General features: G+C 46.3%; 2 protein-coding genes across 2 annotated transcripts in view; one reads left to right on the top strand and one right to left on the bottom strand.

The window, feature by feature from the left end:
- Positions 1-22252, top strand: part of WDFY4 (WDFY family member 4) — a 250705-nt gene that overhangs the window by 168231 nt on the left and 60222 nt on the right. The window contains exons 44-47 of the mRNA XM_068548935.1: positions 504-652; positions 6342-6462; positions 9577-9662; positions 11132-11194. Coding sequence (XP_068405036.1) covers positions 504-652; positions 6342-6462; positions 9577-9662; positions 11132-11194 — 419 coding nt within the window. The remainder of the gene's footprint in view (positions 1-503; positions 653-6341; positions 6463-9576; positions 9663-11131; positions 11195-22252) is intronic.
- On the bottom strand, positions 20150-20917 carry LRRC18 (leucine rich repeat containing 18). Its single transcript, XM_068548934.1, has one exon. The coding sequence runs from the start codon at positions 20915-20917 to the stop codon at positions 20150-20152; it is 768 nt and encodes a 255-aa protein (XP_068405035.1).

The following is a 22252-nucleotide window of genomic DNA, read 5'->3' on the forward strand; positions in this document are numbered from 1 at the left end:
TTGTACCAGCCTTGGCCTTGTGGACGGCAGTACCAGTCTTGCACTTGTGGTTCTAGGCAGACCTGGTTCCAGTCCTGGCTCAGCCAGTTTCCAGCTGGCCTCTGGACAAGCTCCTTCGCCTTTGTAACTGAGGGATGCCTTGGACCTTGAAAACTTTCCTCTTTGTTCACGGAGGAATGTTTTGCACAGTTGTAGAGAAGCTTAAAGTGAGAGGAAAAAAAGGCCAATGTGCTCAACACAGCAATAAACACTCATCCACATGCCTCGGTGGGGGTGGGGTGGCCTTGGGTAGATGAAATAATGAAACAGGGTGTTGGGTGTAGAAAGGAAACTTAGACTGTGAAGAGCAGTGCAGCTCTGGGGCAGCGGCTCTGTCATTTACAGGGTGCTACTCTCACCTCCAAGGGCCTGGTGGGTGACCGGCCACTGCCCTCCTGCCCTCCAAAAGGAGATGGGCATGCTTCCTTTGCACGTGGCCTGACTCTGGCTCTCTCTCCCTGCAGGTGACACAGAAGTACTCCCTGGTCATCGTGCAGGGCCACCTGGTCTGCGAAGGGCTCCTGCTGTTTGGCCAGCAGCACTTCTACATCTGCGAGAACTTCACACTCTCTCCCGTGGGTGATGTCTACTGCACCCGCCACTGCTTATCCAAGTGAGTGCCCCTCCTCTCCCAGCAGATTCTGCCCTGAGCCCCAAGATGCCTTCTCAGCCACCCCCATGCCTATGCCTCCCACCTTGTTCTTTCTATGGGCTCAGGTTTGGGCCTGAGAGGAACCTTAAGGCATAGGCATCATGATTGTGGTTCCCCAAAGCTAAAATCTGGAGCGGTTAACAATGCAGCAGCTCCTGGGGCTTTCCTGCTATGGAATGCACCACAGGACAAAGGGCATAGGTCCTTAGGTTGTTTGGGTAATAGAATCTAGTCCCATCAGCTTACTCATTCAACATCTTCTTTGATTGTTCATCCTTATGCAAGACATCAGGCCCTGCCCCTTCATGCCCGCAAGGCACATGAGTGCAATCAGCAGCATAAACAGGTTCTTTTGGAAAGAGTTTGGAACACACTATCATCAAGGGACAAAACATATGTTGTTTGAGGACTCTTCGGGGTTCATGCTTGGAGAGATGGCATGGGGCTTGTGTGGTGTGAGGGACAGGTACTTGAGGAAGTAGGCTAAGATCTGGGTCTTGAAGGATGGGTGAGATTTGGGTAGAAATCTGAAGAGTCATTTCTACACCAACTAATACCAGAGGTCTTTGGCAGGAAATTCCGAGGTTCTTCTTTAGGATCAAATGCAGTTGGTCTACTTGGGTTCAGTCGGTTCTTATTGATTAATTCTCTAGTGTTTATAAAGTACTGTCATTCAAAACCAAATTGTGTTTGCACTTTTGCTAAAGGTTCAGTTCTCAAGTTGTATGTTTTCATCACTTTTGGAGAAATTTAGATGCAGATTTATTTTCTGGTTAGCCAAGGCTCAAGTAATGACAAAATGACCTCTTAGCCCAGTGGCTCTCAAACTAAACTACATCGAATCACCTGGAAGGCTTGTTAAAACAGACTTCTAGAACCCCTCATCAGCCCAGTTTCTAATGTGGTAGGTCTGAGTTAGGGCTGAAGATTTTTAACAAGTTCTCAGCTAATGTTGATGCTACTGGTCTGGGACTACACTTTGAGAACCACTCTTTAAGACTATTGACAGAGGAACCAGAGCCTTACCTGCCAATAACTAAGAATTTTAACCCCCAGGTGTCATATCATTTCTAGCCTCTGTCAGGAAGCAAGAGTTTAAGGAGTACGGAAGGATAGATGTCAGCCCACCCTCCTTTGATTTAGGTTTGTTTTAAAATGCTTGGCCTTTTTCTCTCTGCTAATTTCCATCTTTTATTCATACCAAATGTTCACCAGTTGCAGTGAGTCTTCTGTTCTTTTCCAAGGCAGGAGCATAATTAATACTTGGCACACTCATCCCATCTTATTGCTCATGTTTTATTGATACTGATCAATACGGACAATGGGTCTGCCGACGCGCCTTTCTGAGAGCTGATGAAAGCTTTCTCCTCTACGTGTATGCATGGCGTGCCCATGAAATGACTTGCATAAACCATTGCTTCACTCTCCACCTCTGGTTTAAATTGAGTTGGTGTTAGATAAGACCTTATTGATTAGGTAAATTGTGTGTATGAGGTGTATGTAATCATGATCAAATTGACTATATCTGCACTTTTAATAGAAGCCCAGTTGTCAGGTTGGATGTACTCAAGTCTGGAAATGTACTTTTCTAGAATGCAAGTAGGAGAGTAGTGAGAATAAGTTACTACCTGGGAATATCGTTTGGGAATTGCATAGGTAATTTTAGTCCCCGTACCTCAAAGAAGTGTTGTTAACCAGACAGTGTGTTCTCTCTGATCCCCTGTCTACTGCCCTAGGAAAATGCCGGCACTCGTGGAGTTGTGGTTCTCAGAGATGGGCCATTAGATCATGTCAGATCAATGGGGATTAAGTCTTATTTTGACCATGGAGACTAAGGAAGATACATAAATAAGCCAGTTAAAAATAAAGCTAAGTCAACTCTGCAATGTTTCTCTAAAAGACTGCCATCAATTTGAGTACAGTTGAGCATTAGGCTTTGAAAGAGACTCCCCAGTGTACCATGAAAATATCCCAGGTAAAACTCAGGAACACTGCCAGTCCTCCAGCAGCGATTGGCTTGTGTACTTTGGAACTTTCCTTAGAAAGTAAGACCCTTTCTAGAAGGTTATATTTTGCTTTCAGTGGGATCTCTTCTTGGCACAATAGGGTGACTGTACTAATTGGGTTGGCCAAAAAGTTCGTTAGAGTTTTTTCCATAACATCCTATGGAAAGCCCGAACGAACTTTTTGGCCAACCCAATAGCTGTCTAGGGCTCCTGTAACAAAGTATCAAAAACTGGGTGGCTTTAAAAACAATAATTTATTGTCTCACAGTTCTGGAAGCTAAAAGTCTGAAATCAAAGTGTCGGCAGGGCCATGCTCCCTCTACAGCTTTAGGGGAGGATCCTTCCTTGCCCCTTCTAGCTGCTAGTGTTTCCTGGCAATCCTTGGTGGTCCATGGCTTGTATATACATCACTGGGTCACATGGCCATCTTCTCCCCATTTGTGTCTGTCTCTGTGTCCAAGTTTCCCCTTTATATGAGGAGACTAGTCATACTGGATTAGGGCCTATCTTAATGACCTCCCTTTATTACCTCTGTTACTTACCTATTTCTAAATAAAGTTAAATTCTGAGGTACTGGGGATTAGGACTTCAACATATATCTTTTAGGGGACACAGTTCAACCCATAACAGTAGCAGCCAAGCTCACAATGTATAGCATTTGCTTCATTTGGTGGGAATCCAAACCATCCAACTGGCTCTTTGTGATGGGGTGCTTTTAGTCAGATATTTCCTTCACATCAGTCAGCAGTTTTAAGGCATCATCTCTCTGTTTAATTCAACAAATACTTACTGAAAGTCTGTCTTGTACCGGCACTGTGGTAGACTCCACAGATACATAGATCAGTCAGATGTGGGCTGTGTCTGGTAAAGAGTTTGTGATCTAGCAAGTTATTTGGGTTTAAATTCCAGGTATAGATTCCTGACAACAATTGGATACATACAAATGTGGGGCAAATCAAAGTATGTTTTAGTTTGAAATCCACTTCTATTACCAAAGACCCAGTCAATCAATATCATGATTATCGTTTAGTTTCCTGTGATTTCCCTAGTTAAGAATATTAAAAGTTTTACTATGACCACCCTGGACAATTTGCATGTATCATTATAGGTGTCATGCAAGAGCTGTGAACAGCATCCTATGAACTGTGGCCACAGCTTCATCTAAAGAAGAACATGGATCAGCGACTCCTTTCTACTCATTGACCTTGGGGGCCTGAACTCTGATTTAATGCACATGTAGAATATAGTGTGTTGGCAAAGAGACGCAGTCCTAGCTGTGTGACTAATGCTTTGTACGATGGAACTCCAATCTGGACCCTGCATCAGTGAACACAGTAATATCATTCACAATTTAGTCTTCCTGAGAAACTGAGTCTGTCTGAGCATTCCTGCCTTATGGATTATTCAGTCCCCGCAAGCAGGAGAAGAATGACCATCTTTCCTCCTAAAAGCTCCTTCCTAAAAGCATTCTCCAGAGCATTCTTCCTCATGTCACCAGTGTTTCAGAGTCCTAGGTTGAGAATCAGTCTGCACAGAGTAAACTGGAAGGAGGGAGCTGGTGGGGGAAGCTCTGTAATTGCCAGCCAGCCTGTCTGCCTCGGGGGAGAAAAGGTGCGGCTGCGTGAGCTTGGGTTTTAGATTCAGAGGACCTGGTTTGAATCCAGTTCCATGTGACCTTGGAAAAGTCACCTCTTCTCTTTGGAATGTAGTTTCCTCATTTCTGATATGGGAATCATAATAACACATGCTCAGTAAGGGTTCATCACGTGGATCAAATTAATCAAGGACAGGGAAGTGCCGAGCAGGCTGTAGAGCATGACGGTGGTCAGTCCACTCAGCAAACATGCCCAGAGCTCCAGGAAAGATGTGGAGGATGAGATCCATGGGCACAGGTCTGTGCCCCCATGAACTCACTCATAGTCAGCTGGGGAGAGAAACCAACCAAAGGTGCAGCTAAGGTACAGAGAATGTTTGCTGTGCTGCCACAAGAACGGGGCCGCAGGACAACACGCCACAGATCACATCATTGTCACTGTCACAAGTGCCTTTACCTGGAATGCTGTTTGGCCTAAGTCAAGGGTAGGAACCAGAATTACCTCCACGACCTCTTTGGGAGTCAGGGAAGTTTAGGCGAAGCTCAGCTTAGCCCCAGAGGGAAGCATTAATAATGGACAGAGGGCCTCAGCCAGCAGTAAATTTGAATTAAAACGTCCAAGCAGAAGCATCCAGAACCAAAGCCACATTTGTGTTTCAGCAATCCTACAGCAGTGTGGCTCAGAACAGGGGCCCTGAGAGGGTTGTTCTGAGAAGGGGCAGGAGTCCGCAGGGGTGCGGTCTGGCCATGTGGGCGCTGAACAGCCGGCTCAGGCTGTGTCCCACGCGGGTAGCCTTCCCCTCTACCTGGCAGTAACCATTCTGCAGAGTGTGCAAGTCTGAGCTCTTAGCACTGCAGATGCTGGACCAGCTCTGACCGCTGACCAGAGAGGTCCCGCGGGCCTGTGTGATGGCCTGATCTCTTTCTATTTCCCCTGGAAGCGTGGCCTGCCCTGTAGGCTGGGCGGTGAGGGCCGCCCCTGGAGCTGGGGTGGGAGGAGGTAAAACACATTCCTGCCACCTAGTGCTGGTGCGGGGCTCCTCGGCTCTGTGGTGGGCACACAGTCTTCTGGAGGGCTGAGGTGCTTGGAAGGCCCTTCCTTTCTCCAATGCTAAAAGGGTGTTTTATCAGAGCTTTGTGGTCATGTACACAATGCAAAATTGCTGTGTAACTCAGATGATCAGAAATGTAACTGTCCATACTGAAATCAAATTTATTTCTCAAGTCCCCATTTGTATTGGTGGTGGAAAGCTTCATCTGGTTGGTTATCTGAAGGTATTTCAGTTACTTCCAGTGCAAAAATTGTTCTTTTGGGGATAAATACTTCGTCAAATTCATGGCTCCTCCTTCCCCCCTTCTCCCTTTCTTCCCAAGGGGAGTCATTCTGACCTCCGGGAGCGGGCATCCAGCATCCGGCCTGGCCGGCCTATCCTCTGCTCTCTACAATGCCACTAGTCCATGGTCGAGGCACGGTGCTCTGGGTCCACTGCTAACGCTGGGGTCATTGTCTTCCAGCCCATCAGTGCTCTCAGCCCTGCCAGCTGCCTCTTTGAAGACTCAGAGTTTTCTGCCCCTTTGTCCCATTTTACACTAGGTGCTAGCCCGACTGACACGGCTGGTCTTCCCAGGGCTCCGTGTTGCCTGAGACCACGCTGGACAGGGCTTGTCTTTCTGCCTCATGTTCCAGGAGCTTGAAATTTCTCCAGACCTGACTACACATCTCTTTTCATTCTTCCCCCACAACCCCCCAGCCCATTTCTGACCCCAGTACTCAGAGAGTCTTCTCACACTTACACTCCGCACCCTGTGTCTTTATCTGTCCTGGAGGTGGGCCCTTTGCCTTGCTGTCCCTTCCCTGGTGAGGGCAGGGCTCCGCCTTACTCCTCAGGGCAGGGCTGACACAGACAGGTGCTCAGACAGGGTTTATCAGGTCAGTGGGGGCTGGCACGTCCTCCAATGTGTCCCAGAAACTCAGGTGGGTCACGCACGGTGCAGGCAGGGGAACAGCCTACCAGACACCCTCTCACTGCGTGTCTTGCTTCCTTTTCAGCATTAGCGATCCATTCATCTTCAACATGTGCAGCAAAGACAGGTCCTCCGATCATTACTCGTGCCAGCGCCACAGCTACGGTGACCTCAGGGAGCTCCGGCAGGCGCGCTTTCTCCTGCAGGTGTGTCCCGGGAGGGGGTCGGAGGGAGGACCATCTCTTCTGGGCACAGGTGGTCCAGGTGCCACTGAGGCCCCATCTGAATGTGAGGGACACACCTCCCTGACCCCCTTCACCTGTGCACAGCCCAGGGCCCTTTGAGACACCTGTGAATCCCTGTGGCTTATGTTGGGCTGGTCCCCTGGCTGGGACGGAGTTCTGCCTTCTGTTTCACGCTCTCCCCAGTCCCTGCCATTCGGCCACTGGGCCCTTCTCTCTCTCACCGTGTCATTTAGGATCCAGCCTCTTTGCTTTATTTTCCCCTTGACGTGCCACAGAGCTGCCTTGGAGATTAAGGAATACAGGACAGGGCAGCTCCATTGCCTCGTGGCAGAGCCGATGACTGAGAGTTGAGTGCCAGTCTGCCCTCTGTTCTGACCACGGGGACACCTCCTCAGGCCACAGCCCCTACCCTCTGCCCTCCTCACAGCTTCACCTACCTTCAAGCTCCTGGTCATTTCCTGGGCCAGGTGTTTTAGAGATCTCCCGACTGTCCCCTCCAACCAGGATCCCAGAGCCTTGTCCAGTGCATTCAAGGGCTCATCCAGGTACTAAGCAGAGCTGATTCCTTCCAGAGGCAGAGCTCTGCTGTCAGCTAGTCACAACCACATGCTTCTCGTACCCCACCCTGGAGAACCATCACCTGGTTTAGAAGCATCACCTCAGTGGCAAAAGGAGGAAGAACTCTGGGGAAGAACTCTGGGGCTCCCACTGGCCTCAAACACATCTTGCCTTCACCAGCCCAACCTCAGCAATAGCAAAGCTGCATCCGTGCCCAGGGGCCTCCCAGGCAGCTGGCGAAGGAAGAGATGAGGGACCACCCTTGGGGGTGGGGAGGAGCCCAGATCCCTCCCCGCTCACCCTTGCTGCAGGGTCTCTGTTCTGCAAAGGCCAACAGGGACAGGGGAACAGAATAAGTGTGCCTTTCATTTGTAAATTTCTTTGTCCCTTGATCCTCCTGCTGGAGGCCTCATTATTATTCTCTGAAACTAAAGCTCAAGGAAGCCTTTGCGGTGGGGGGGGGGGGGGGGAAGGGGGGGGAAGGGGGGGGAGGGGGGCTCATTCTAGGGAGGATCAGCTGCCCTGCAGACAAGGGTCCAGCAAGCTGCTGACATCTGACCCAGCTATCTCCCTCTCCCTCCCTCTCCGCTGCTTTTGCCCACAAAGAGCTGGTTCTCATTTTGCCTGCCCTTAGTGCCCTTCTCTGAAAGGAGAGTGAACTAGAAAGGGATGGGTGGAGGAGGCCCTGCCCTGATGATTCTGACCACAGCCAGCATGGGCCCAGTCCTGAGCACAGCTCTGCAGCTTTGGCACAGTCGGGCACCTCTCTGGGCTTCCATTTCCCTCCAGTGAACAGGTGACCACGTCTTGTCTTTTCCACCGTTACATATATAGCAGCACTTAGCACATTTTAGGCACATAGCAAGTACTCAAAAAAAAATTTGTTTTAAATAATTGTATGTCTACTTACAGGTTATATATAGTAGCAAATAGATACCAGTAAGTGAGTGTCTTTCTCCCCAGTAAAAGGGGATTGTTTCCAGATGGTTGGTTAGCCTGACAGTGGTGGAAACCAGAAGTGGGAGAGCATGTGTGATGGCCAGGTGGGGCTGGGAGACCTTCATGAGCAAGGCCACCATTTGTCCAGCCCTAGATTCTCCCAGAGGAAAGTCAGAGCCTGGGCACTTAAGGTTGCTGGGACAAGCTGTAGCCTTCATAAATTCTACGTTCATCATCTCTCTGCACAGTGTTTATATTTCTATTTGTAGAAAAAAAATCTGTGGCTCTTATGTATACCCACAGAGGAGAGGGGTGTTTCATTATCATTCCAGATGCTTTCCCTCTGCTCAGGAATCTAATGAACTGGACTTTGAGAACTCACTTCCAGCCAGGCAGGAGCAGGACCTGACTGCTGTTGGATGCAGGACCCCATCTTTGAGTCTGACCCTCCCCCTCCCCACCTCTCCCTCCATGCCCAGGCCTCACCTCTCCCAGGCCCTCCCTCAAGTGCTGGGTATTCTTTCGCTGACCCCATCTGATCCTATATGTGGACTCACTCTATCACTATTCCAAGTCTGTTATTTATAGATTGGAAGAGGAGGGAGGAGGAAAGGAAAGCAGGTAGAGTTCATTTAGGCATTCACAAAATACCCTTGAAACAACATTGTTATGTCAGTGTGGCCACGTCAAAATGGCTCAGCAAAGTGGTTTGGCAAAGCACCCTGTGCCTTCAAGTCTGTGGGTTGGCGTAAGGTGCTGCCCAGATTGGGACTTGCACCCACTCAACCAGCTCCCCTAGTGTTTCTGGTAAGATGACCCTTTGGTTCAGGAAATGAAACCCTTGACCGGGAAGTAAAAGTGTCTGGAGGTGTTACTGGGCACTTTCCTCTCTTTGTCCCCTCCTCGCTTGCCCTGGGAGTGGGGCTCTTGTTTCCTGCTTCAGCCAAAGGAACTCTTAGGTCTCCTGCCCTCCTGCTCATTCTGTGGAGACCCCATTCGTCACTGTCACCAAGGTCTTCATATCCCCTGCAGGAGGTTGGAAGGACTAACCAGGAAGGGGTGCCTGTGTCAACCTAGATAAAGAGGTAAACTGAGGCAAGCTTGAATGACCAGAAATTGAGTTAATTCAGGAATAACAGAGGAATAGCCATTCACGAAACACAGGCTGTCCGGAGCTCCAGGCGAATCCGTTGAGGGTCAGCTTATCTATGGGCAAGGAGCACAAGCGGGGGCGTCCAGCCAGAGTCCAAGCTGTAAGTTCACTGGCTTGAGGATGGGAGGGGTTCTTGGTGGATGTTCATTGCTCGTGAGGTAAGTCTCGATCTTCTGTAAATCAGGCATTTGTGGGAAATCAGCCTTTCAGTTCTTAAGTTTCGTTTTTCGGAGGACGCATGCCTGAGGTTCGCCCTTTCATATCCTTTGGTTCCATTTTAGATTGAAATCCTTTCACGCCTGACACAGAGTCCCAAATGACCCACAGCCATGGCTCTGTTGCCCTGGTGGGGGTGGGGGGGGGGGCGGGGGGGTGGTTCTCCATTCCAGGAAACTGCAGAGCAGTAAAAGGGGTTCTCTTTACAGGACATTGCCCTGGAGATCTTTTTCCGAAATGGGTATTCCAAGTTCCTTGTCTTCCACAACAGTGATCGGAGTAAGGTCTTCAAAAGGTAAGGGTGTGAGACTCCTCTGCTAAGGAGACTAATCGTGAACCAATAGGAGAGGAACAGCTCTGTTCTCAGGAGAATTCTCAGCCCACAGTGAGCAGGATTTAGGTTAGACACGAGAAAGAACTTACCCACAGAACTGTTGAGTGATGGAAAAAAGTATAGAGAAAACTATAAAAGCTCCTTCCCTAAATCCTGGGAAACTGGCTCTATTTCATGAACTGAAGTAGTTTGGGACAGTAATAACTGAAGGGAGAAAAAAAATGTGCAGACACAACATATTTAATGGGCCTTCCAGAATTTTCTGGCTTTATTTTTTAATTTTCCAAGTAATTTTTTTGGCTTAATCTTCCTTTTAGATCCCAGTTGCCAATTTTATTTGTTCTGACTTCATATTTTATTGGGAAGAATTCCTACCAACTGATTTCCCATTTCTGCAGGGAGCATCTTTTTTCTTCAAGAGAGAAGCATGCTGTTTTAGTTCAACTTCTCTTTATCCAAAGAGATTAATCAATCTAAGGAGCTTAAGCTAGAGTTTAAATTTTAAATTTATATTATTAAAGTTAGAGATATGTAGATTTGCAGAGAATCTAGACGAGGCCAAAGGAAAGGTAGGCTCCTAGCCATAAACAGACCACAAAGAAGCTGGATTAATAGAGAAGTGGTCACATTTAGCTCCACTTAGGGTTGAAAGTTCTGAGGTGAGATTCGACATCCCTGGCCTGCATGTCCCAGGCCATTTTGTGCTCAGAGGTTCTAGCCTTACCTTCCTGTCGGCCCTGGCGAGTCACTGGCACCAGGACCAGCTGCTGGGTCCCAAGGGCAGGGCCAGAGTGGAGAAAAACAACTCTCGCAGAGAGGCTGTCTGAGCCAGCTCTGGGTGCATCTCCATTGACTGTGATTCTCCCTTTGAGGTTCTTCGAAGGACTGCTGTTATATCACCTCCTAAAATGTCTTCAGGTTCCGTTTTAGACCAAACCGAAGAAGTAGACATACAATGCTGAACCTCGGGTTCATGTTCCCTTGTGATTTCTGTGCATTAAATGATGGTTTTTGCACAGTCAAGCTAGAAGTCTTATACATCCATAACTCAGACAGTGAATAGTGCCAACCACACCCCACCCTTGTTCAAGGAGCATGAAAGTAAGATGGCACTTGTCCCTAGAGTACTACAGTGGTTGCTAAAATCAGCAATGGAAATGCCAGTGCTGGCCCAGAGGAGGTCTCTAAAACACATAATTTTTATTGTAACTATTGTTTTATTGTTATCATTGCTATTATTAAGGCTAGAGCATATAATGGCAGAGGGTGCTGATGGGGTGCTTCAGAGGTACTCCCTGATCTAGGGGCAAATGGGGCCCACTGGAAGGGCAAGAATAAACCCAACCTCTAGCCTGCCTCCAAAAATGTTCCCATGGTGGTGGAAGAGTCTTGACTCTGCTGATAGAATAATCCTTTCCCTTTTTGTCTAGCTTCTGCTCTTTCCAGCCCGGCTTGAAAGGAAAAGGCTTCACGGAGGAGCCGCTCAACCTAAGGTAACAGGTGCAGGGAGGAGGCCAGCCATGCTCTCTGGGCAAGGGTTGGCCTTGTTTTGATTTTCTTCATTGGCCTGACCCTGCTGCTAAGAAGGCATGCAAAGAGCATGTCAGTCTGCCTTCTGCTTAGTTTTTCTCTCTCCCATCCCCCCTACAACCCTCATCCTACTCCCCTAGTTCCTTCTGCCAATTAAACCTCTACAACAGACTTGAAGTCCCAAGTGCTCTGAGGCTTGTTCAAACCAAAATGGCAGGCAGCCGCCTCTGCCTGTGGTGGGTGGGGGCAGGTTGCCCGTAGAGGGGGCAGCCCAGCGCCAGCCTTGGTGTCAGGCCCTCAGGTTGGGGTGTGCACAGTCCCAGGTCTGTCCTTGCTATTTGAGGCTCTGAAAACTCAGAAGCTAAATAAATAAATGTACAGTGATGTGCAAAGCAGATGCTAATTTATGAGTCTGTGATATGGAACATCTTTCCCAGGAAACAAAATGCTTACGGCCGCTTCCTAAGCGCCCCCGCCTTACAAGTACCCAGTCCTCTGGAAGGCCAGTTCCGGATTGGTAGGTGCTTTTATTTCAGTTAGGAAGGGGAATAGGAGGAGGACAGTGGTTGCTGTTTTTCTCCAGGAGTCTGTGGGGCTGGGGCAGGGAGGAGGTATGTTCAAGATATTTATAATGACTATGGAATGGGTGTCATCAGTTTATTTAAAATGGTTTATCCATAGTTTGTTATGTGTAGTGTTCGCTGCTTCACAGAGCAACATGCAAAATACTGAAAATCTCCCCATTTATGGAGTTTACATTCTTGTGAGAAAGACAGAAAGCAAAATGAATGAAGTATAAAGCATATTAGATAATGATAACAACCAAAGTCGATCGAGGTTGGGTTTGAAATCTTAGGTTGGTAGGGGAAGACCTCACCCAGAAAGTTAACATTTGAATTAAGACTTGAGCAAAGTGGGGAAACAAGTTATTCAGATAACTGAAGAAAGAACATTTCAGGCCAAGGGAAGAGGAGAGCAAGGGCCCCAAGGGGAGGTGTGGTGGGCTTGGCTGGGGCCATAGTGGTTGGGTGCAGTGAGTCAGTGGGAGCAGAGATGAGAGAGGGAACAGGGTTCATGTAAGCCTTGGGGGCTCATGCTGATGGGGTCGCCTTTTACTCTGAATAAATGGGAAACATTGGAGGGATCTTGTGACCTAACTTATATTTTACAAGACTTACTCTGGCTTCTGTGTTGAGAATAGAACATAGTAGGTCAAAGGCAGAAGCTGGGATACTGGTTAGGAGGTTTTTGGCAGTAATGCAGGTGAGAGATGATGCTGGCTTGGATTGGGGGGGTGGTGGCAGTAAAGATGGTGTGAAGTGCTCAGACTGTGGACATATTTGTACGTGATTGAAGGTACATCTGGTGGGATTTGTTGACAAATCAAGTGTGGGTAGGGAATGTGTGCGTGAGAGAAAGGACTTAAGGATAAGGCCAAGCATTTGGGCTTGAGCAACTGGAAGATGAAATGGGGAAGACCATACGAAGAACTGCTTTGGTGGTGGTGTGGGTATCAGGGGCTCGATTTTGGACGTGTTAATTTTGAGATGCCTCTCAGATATCCAGGTGGAGATGTCATGTAGGTCATTGGATATATGTTTCGAAAGTCAAGGGAGAGGTGCTCCAGAGAAATACATATCTAAGCTCATGGAAGAAGAGCTTTGATAAAATCAGGAAGCCGAAGAGCTGGTTCTAGGCTCTGAGACCACCCAAGCAGCCAGGACATGTGGTGAGGCTGTGCTGCTGCGGTCAGCCATGGACTTTGGGGTCAACCTGATTTGGGCTCATAGTAGGTGCTCAATAAATTGTAATTCCTTTGCTTAGTTTTAGAATCAACTGCTGTGTATTTTGGGCATGTTTATGGAGCAGTTGATTAAATACAGGCATCTGTGTTCTCAGCTCTTTGAGTTTCTCCCAGCCCTTCTCCTACCAGCCACAGTGTGCCTACACAAGTTTCAGAGGGGAAGGCAGTAGTGGCTCCCAGCCTTAGAAAGGCTTGGCTGGCCATTGCCCCATGCCTGGAATGAACTTGGCCATTTTTTGTTTGGATTACCAAGGACAAAGCCCAATTCATACACTGAGTCTTTAAAAATGCCTACCTGCGCTTTGCACACTCTAGCGAACATGAGCTTCTCTTCTCTGAAGGAGGTGCATGGTCCATTCTGCGGGCTTTCACCTGGCCCGAGATGCTTGGCCTGTGCTACAGGTTTTCATATCTTCAACCCCCAGCTCTTCATGATTGATCTGGCCCCTCTAGAGGCCATCTCCCGTGTACAGGAAACCAGAGCTTTTGGATACCAGAGTTGTGCCTAGAATTTCGGTGACAATGGCTGTCTCCATAACTGAATTCCAAGGATGTTCTATGGGCCTGGATCCCAAGTAGAAAATACTTGCAAAGCTGAGGTCAGCCTGGGATCCATAATCCTCCTCTGTCTCCCCATGGTACAAGGCTAGACCATTCTGAAGCCAGCATGGTGGCATAATCGGACATCTGTGAGGTGCAAGGCTCTGCAAGCATATAGGGGCTTCTAATGTAGAGCCAGCTAGATGCCCCTGGAGACGTGTCTGATGGCCAAAAAACTCCACGATGTTAGACATAGGTAGGCTCTGCAGAGACGTGAGAATAGCTGAAGTTACAGGGAAAGGGAAGCTGGTTGAAAATGAATATGTGAAGAAACACACATCTTTATACTTTAAGTTATCTGTACCCTTCCACAAAGGGCTGGAAACAGTTTCAAAACTAAATACAGGGTATAATGATCCTTTAAAAATTACTTCCAAACTCCTTTAAAGGACAAAAACATAGACGTGATATCAGGTACCTGGAATGATCTAGTTACTCTAATTGTCCTGAAACTAAGAAAAACCAAACAATTGTGCTAGGTTACATCATTTTCCAGCAACAGATAACAAGAAACAGACAGTTTGGGGGAGTTTTTGTTCTGGAACATACTTTCTCTTGGCACTGGATAAATAGGGTAGTGGGTAACAAAGAAGGCAATTAATTCCCTTTCTATAAAAAATGAAAAACAAGAGCACTATAGAATATAATTTTCTATATTGATTCTCTGAAAAAATAGAGCCCTAATGTTTGGGCTTATTTCTGTACAGACATTTCTTTGGGACGCTAGCATGATCTGGCTCAGTTCCATTGCTTCCCAGTGATCTCAGCTCCTATTGAGCCCAGAGTTTAGAAAACTCAGGGAAATACAAGGCCTGGTTGCCTATCTGGCCTTTCCTCTCTCAAATGTCTGTTGCACACAGTACACACCTTTGAATGGGCTAAAGGCATCCTTCCATAGCCATGGTCCCTGACAAGTTCTGAAATACTCACTTTCTGTCTCATCAAGACAAAAGTGTCCCTGGGCTGGAAGAAGCTGTTGGTTGTGAGGCAGTGCTTATATGTGGGGCCTTACTGTATCTGCATGTTTGTAATTTCTGAAATGTTCTCTCAGTTGTATAGCTAACTTAAATGTAATGGTTAGGATGAGATTCATTTTTTGGCATGAAGTTCTGCAGTTGAGTATGTACTGTCCTTTATAGCTTTCCTTTAATGAATGAGTTTCCTTTGAAACGTTATTTGAAAAAAAATGAAAAACAAAGAACTTAGAAAACCAACCATAAGAAGCTGTAAATTCCCATAAGAAGATGATTCTTCCACGATAATCAGGGCACCACCGCTAGCAGCCTGGAGGCTAAATTTCAAGTACTCCACCTCCCCACTTCCGCCTTTTCAGTCCCTACTCTCCAGAGATCGTCACTGATGACCAGCTGGGAGGCTGAGAATCTGTAATGTGCATGATTACTTTGATAAAGAGAACTTTCAGCTCCATCACTGAATGGAGAAACATGCTCCTTGGGCTTCTTGGTAAAGCACACCTTGGGAGGGCAGCTGTAGGGGCTATACAGCTCAGACCCTAGGGTTAGAGCAGAATTGGAACCAGAAGTGAACTAAACACCCTGGTGGGGTAACCAATGCCCTGGCATTGTGGAGCTTCTCACATGGTTGGCTCAACAGGCAATGGGTAGTGGAGCCCAGTGACCTGCGGTGAGCTCTGCCTGGGTCCTGCTCAGACCTTGTTTTGGCCCCCATTCGTGTTGTTCCTTGTCTTACTTGTCCAGGTCTCCTCTTAGCTCTGTCCTTAGCCGTGACCTCAGACCTGTTTCTAGGCAGAAGCCTAACTTAAGCCCTGATCTCTGCACCAAGCCTGGCCCCTTTGTCCACCCATTCAAGGTGCTTCCATAGGGCAGTGGGCAGGTGCGTTAAAGTCCAGAACTGTGAAGGGAGCAACTTGCTGGCTCTCGGTCCCCCCACCCCACTTGCTACTTGTACCCAGCCACCTCCAGAAAGCCTGGGACATGGGTTGAGAAGCCATGCATTGTCTTCTTATTATTTTAACATCTTTCTCAGGAACCTTCAAGGGTAAGATCAACACGGATAATTTTAAGTTAGGCCAGTGATCTGAAGTTAAGGTGCTCTTTCTCCTGAAATGCCTTAACTCTTCAGAATGATTGAGGAACTTTAAGCTTGCCATAGTTACTCATAAATTAGCACTTGGCAGATATAGAAAGATCTGTTTATCACTGCATATAGTCTGTAAGATTTTTTTTTTATTTTAAAATAACTATAGAGGCACGGGAAGTTGCAAAAATAATACAGAGAGGCCCCATGCGGCCTTCACTTAAATTCCACCAATGGTTACATCTTATGTAACTATAGTACAGTTTCAAAACCAGGAAATTGACATTGGTACGATATGTGTGCATAGTTCTTTGTCCTTTTTATCATATGTGTAGATTCTTGAAACCACCACCACTGTCAACATACGCAATTACTTTTATCACCACAAAGACATCTCTTATGCTACCACTTCCTGGTTATGCCCACCCTCTAACACAGCTCATCATCCTTAACCCATGGCAACCACTGATCTGTTTTTCATCTCTACCATTTTGTCATTTAGAGAATTTTCTATAAATGGAATCATAGAATCTGTGACCTTTGGAGATAGGCCTGTTTTTACTCAGAATAATGCCCTTGAGATCCATCCAAATTGTTGTGTATATCGTGCTCCTTTTTATTGCTGAGTAGTAGTCCATGATATGGATATACCAGAATTGGTTTAACCACTTGCCTATTGAGGGAAATTTGCTTGTTTCTAGTTTGGGGCTATTACAAGTAAAGAAGACAATCTACGTTTAATGTAATTATTAAGATGTTAGGACATAAGTCTGCCATTTCAGTTCATTTCTCATTTCCTGTTTTTTCCTCTGTTGTTCATTTCTGTTTCTTTTTCCTGCCTACCTTTGCATTACTGAAAGATTTGTTAAAATTCTACTTTGATTTGTCTATAGTATTTTTGGGTTTTTTGGTATAAATTCTTTGTATAGATTTTAGTTGCTTGAGGTATTGCATTTTACATACATAACTTATAAGAGGCAACTGGTGTTGGGATTTCACCAGTTCAAGTGAAGTGTAGAGACCATAAGTCTTTTAAGTCTTAAAGGCTTCTTTTAAATTTTTAATTGTCTATAATTTATGTCTATCATTTTCTTAAATATTTCCTCTATATAAATTTAAAAAACACACACAAAATATTTCCCAAAGTCATTTTCACACACAGATTGTCTAAAGCAAGAGAGGCAAAATGAATTTAAGAAACAAGTCAGTGGTTTGGCCGGCACTGGAGAGCCTGGCTTCCAGAACGTTTCCCTTGCACTCTCTTCTCCTAACTGAGGGCTTTTCTTCTTCAGAGCTGATTAGCCTTCAGGTTTTTGCCATAAGCTACTCAAGGGAGATGTTGAGCGTATCCTAGGGATGAAGACATAAGAGGCCAAGGCAATTACTCCAGGTCATGGAGGCAAAACACAGCAAGGGCAGAGGTCGCACAGGGGTCACGTAGGTCACGCCTGGCTTTCAGAGACGGTGGTGACTGGGTTAGTGTGAATAGGGGTTTTGTTCTATTTGAAGAAAGAGAAAACCCTGTGACGTTCCTATCAAGTATTTTGGGGCCTAATATACTCTCCAGAAAGTAAAGATGACTGCAGTATTTTAGGGCATGCGGGAACATCAACATGAAACCTTTCCTTGACAGAAAAAGAAATAAAATATAGAAGATGTTTCCTAACTGAGTTCTACCTCCCATCTTCAATTCATCTTACTGCCTGGGTTTTCTGATGAACCGGGGGTCTAAGGTGAATGTATCCTGGGACAAATCAAAACCCCCTGCTTGTTTATTTCTCAATCCTGGTGAAGTTCAGTGCACTTAAAACCCCTTCCTAAGACATGGCTATAAGAATGAAAGCACCATAAAGCACCTAGAGATCAAGGATGGCAAAAAATGTCATCTTGCATGCCAGCCACTCCGTTGGAGGTAAATCCAGGAGAGGTGCTGCAGAGAGATTTTGGAAACCAAGCACAGTGGAGGAAGTTGCTGCAATGGTCAGGAGACGGGGTAGAGGGGCAAACCTGGGGTCCAGACCAAGACTCTTTGTAGGGGCACAGGGAGATCTTTTTCCTTAACTCATTAATTCTGAAGAAAAAGTGTCTCAAGCGGGAGGAATAGAAATGGTCAGTATCCAAATAACTATCCATCACTTTCTGTTTGGATCAAATGCCCCTGCATGGATTCTGTGCTTCTTGGGTCAGAGATGAAGTGGGTAAAATAGCAGGATGGCTACTTAGGGACATGTTCAAGGCCCAACATTCTAGTGGGGTCTCCTAGGCCTAAGGCATGACATCTCATCATGCACTTCACAGACATGTGTCCTCCTCTCATCTGTAGAAGGACTTCTAAGAAATCATTGTGGACATTAAATGAAGGGAAAAATATAAAGAATGACATTCAGTGTTCACAAGGGTGCAGTGAAATGAGCTCTCTAATATATTACTGGTAGATATATAAATGGGTGTAAACTTTTTATAAGCTACTTACTAGCATGTATCAAAAATTATTTAAAAACCACACCCTTTAATACAACATCAAAAAAATCTTAATCATACAGGCTTCATCACAAAATGATTTCTATTAGTGAAAAACAGGAAACAAATGTCCAACAATAACTTAGTTATGTACATCCATGTTTGACTATCTTGCAGATGTTTTAAATTATGGTTATTAAGACCATGTAACCACACGGGTTTCAAAGCAGGATAAAAATGATGTGAATGCTATTATTTTAACTATGTATAAAATATACACAGAAAAACAACTAGTAAGGAAATCTGTCAATATTACAGCTGGCTTACACGGTAGAATTGTGGATACTTTAAGCTGCTATATTTAAAACTATGTTGTGGTATTGTTACTTTTATAATAGAAAACATTTAAGAAAGAGAAAAACTGAAAAGGGAATTTTGAATCTATATCTTCAGAGATTTTAGAAATATGATAGAGTTGTCACAGCTAAGCATTTCAAAGGAAAATAAGCAGTGAGGAGTGAAGAAATGAAGTATGCTGTCTGCTGTGGTTTATAACATGAAAAAGAAATACGTTAGTCACGCTGAACTAATGGATATTTATCTCTCAGTGCTTTTCCACTGACCACTACAAAACTTGCCACCAACACAGGAAAGCTTTGATTTAAAACAAACAAACAAGCAACAACAACTACGAAAAACTTTCCTAAGGATATCTTCCTTGATCCCTTTCTTTTAAGCAGTATAAAGGTGTGAGTGAGTGGTACAGGGAAGGTTCTCAGCTATTGTGAGTTCTACCAACAGATCTAGAGTGACTGAAGACACTGTTCAAAGTAGTATTTCAGCTTTAAGATGCACCGAGCTCTAGTTCTTAGAGAGACCTGACTTCTACTGAGTACTCACTCTGTGAGCTATCTGCTTGAGACGCATGACGACGCTTGGAGTTGGGCTGGTATTACTCCCACTTTACAGATGAAAGGACCAAAGCTAAGTAAAACGTCCAGGGAGATGGCAAGTAAGAAGCAGAGCTGCTCTGGGCTCAGATCTGTCCAACTGCAGAGTCTTTGGCTTTTTCTCTATGCCAGACTAGCCCTGCACACCACTAGGCTCTGATCTCCTAACTTCCTCAAACAATGGCATTATAAAGAACAAAGTCTTCTTTCAACTTGTCTTCCCTACACGTTGTAAAGGGCAAGACGGGCTTTCCCCCATTGGACACAGTCCCTGCACCTGGCACAGTGCCTAGTAAGATGTTTATCTATTGACTGCACCAACCCCTATCTGCACCCATTCTTTCCTTATTCCACAAAGGTCTGGAAAAGCATGGACATAATAAGATAGGAGTGAACCTCATTCATTCACAGCCAGTCAAGGGCTTGCAGGTTTAGTCTAGAAAGCTCCTAGAGCAAATTATGCAAGTGCAGAAAAGAGAAAGGGATAGGACTGCTTAGAGCCCAAGATGTTAATGCCAATACTTAATGATAATATCTGCCCATCTCTGTGGCCCAGTTTTGTCCCCTTCTCAAGACTATATGTCCATCTGCCCGCCTACCAACCCATGCTTAGAGATGCCTGACTTTTGAAGCCTGGCCCAAAGCATTCCAATAGAACAAGCTCCACACTGGGGAGCTGGCAGTTGGTCCAGAAATGTGTGATAATGAGACTAAGAGTGTGCTGGCTGTATCAGCTGCCCAGGCCACGGGCTGTAGGCAGGAGAGTTCTGGGGCAGAAGTGAGACAGATGTCCCTTTCCTGACTCATTGTGCTTGTATGTGCGGGTGTGCGCATGCAGAGAAGACAGAAGTGTACAGAATGGCAAAGAACTAAAAGCCCTGCAGTCAACAAAATCACAAGCCAAGGAGGTAGGGAAAGGTATTTTATGGACTTGGCTGGAGGAGCTATTGCAGTAACAGAAGAATCCCTCAGTTTTGTGAGGATGTAGCCCATTGTCATCTTGCCTCCCTCCCTTTTCCTTCTTGCCTTAGGGTCAGGGTCCCAGGTCACCTCCAATCTTCCTGGGATTCCTTGGCCATGGAGTTGGGTGAGACCAAACTGGAAAAGATGGCCCTTCTCGGTGCCGCCGTGGCCATGCTTTTGATTTTGTTCAGCTTGTCCTGGGCCTGTTGGCATTTTCTCAGGCAAGGCCCACATAGATCCTTCTCCTCCACCAGATATAGGTTGTCCAGCCTCTTGACGGAATCTATGAACGTATCCGGCTCCTCTGGCTTGGGAAAGGGGTTTCGCTTTGTGTTGAGCTTTTTCAGCTTGGGGAGCTTGGAGATGCTGTTGGGGATGGTGCTCAGCAGGTTGTCATGGAGCCCCACCTCGTGGAGCTCCTTCAGAGCGCCTAGCGCGGTGGGCACGCGGTCCAGATGGTTCAGACCAAAATTCACAGTGCGGATATTCTTGAGCTGATTGAGCTCCACAGGCAGCCCATTGGTGGTCAGCCTGTTGTTGCTGACATTGAGGTAGAGCAGAGAGGTCATCTGGCCGATGGACTCAGGGAGCTTGTCAATGTAGTTGCTGTGCAAGTCCAGCCACCGCAGGTTCTGGAACTTGGAGATTGAGTCAGGAATCTTCCTGATCATATTCCGGCTAAGGTTGAGCTCGTCTACATCACTGAGTCGCAGAATACACTTGGGAAAGGTGGTAATTCCCATCTTGCTCAAGTCAAGGCGTTTCTTCCCATCAAATGTGACCTTGATGCAATTCTTGGCCACACTGAGGGTGATCTTTTTACCCTTGGGGCCTTTCCCGCCCTTGGCCATGTTCTTTTAGTAAGGGGGTATGTTTGAAGTATGTTGTTCTGATTGACTGGTGATCAGTTAGAGAAAAAAGTCACATGAAACTGCTAGAAGATAGACTCTGAAAAGAAGAGAAAAAATATCCAGTTAGGAGATGACATAAGGGTACTGGACTCCCCCCAAATCATAATGCTTCACTTTCTAATGGTTTGAAAGGAGAGAAAGAGGAGAGTGGAGAGAAATTAGGTCATCAGCAGAAATAGCCTAGCCAAAGATCTTCAGCAGTTGAATGCCCTCTTCAGACCTCAGTGCTCCCAGATGTAAAATGGGAGGTTCAGGGTTGGCCTGGAGGACGCTCAGCACCCCTCTGGCTGTGCCATTCCTCGACTTAGGAATCTCTCCATTGTCCTGGACTTTCACATAGTTCCCCTCCTGGGTGTGTGTGTGTGGGGTTGGGGGGGGGTGATGTCTTGGGTATCTGCCATTTCCCAGACCCTCACTTAAATCTAGTCTTTTCTTAAAGTTATCCCACAAGTGCCTAGGGTGGGACTGCTGAGTTCTCAGAAGCAACATAGCCTGGATATAAGGGAATAAAAGTGGGAGTTAAGAATGACTTGTGTATTACATCCCTCTTCACCTTCTGGGCCCAGAGGAACTAGTCAGGCCTTGGCTACTATAACTGCAGTGCAATAAAAGCAGCACAGAGAAGTCTCTGCTTAGCCCCCAGGTAGGAAAATGTGCCTACACCATGCCCATGAGCACGGAAGAGGGGGCCAGGGTGGAGCCTGGCAGAATTGAAGAGAATGCTGCCTTTTCCCACCTCCTATCCACCTTGTCTTCCTCCCCTCACATTCTTCACACTGAAATTCAACTGTAGACACCTCTGCACCGATAGGTGTGATAACAGATTGCTGCCGTCAGAGAAGTAGAACGTACAGAGGGACAGGTAGATTCTGGCCTCACAATGCTTGCTTGGAAGTCCAGTTCTACCATAAATAATTTGCTTAAATTTTCAGTGCCTCGATTTCCTTATTTGTGAAAACAGCTCCCATTTAGGACTCTAAGGGCGTGTAAATTATCTAAACTATAAAGCGCTTACAGCAGTGTCTGGCGCATAGTAAAAGCTTCATAATGTTAACTATTAAATATTACTATCAGGAACTTTGCACATATTGATTTTAATCTTCAACAATCCAGCAAGGTCCATAGGCTTATCCCCACTATAAAGAGAAGAAGACCGAGGCTCAGGAGTGAGGAAGGTCTACAGTCAAGAGGAGGATGCAACCGGCCTGCCTGTTGTAGAGGCTCTTTTCTTTTCTACAGCTTGGTGTCTCTTGCTTGCTGATATGCTATTTTGGA

Source organism: Eschrichtius robustus, chromosome 7 (assembly GCF_028021215.1).
Source record: "Eschrichtius robustus isolate mEscRob2 chromosome 7, mEscRob2.pri, whole genome shotgun sequence".
Taxonomy (NCBI): domain Eukaryota; kingdom Metazoa; phylum Chordata; class Mammalia; order Artiodactyla; family Eschrichtiidae; genus Eschrichtius; species Eschrichtius robustus.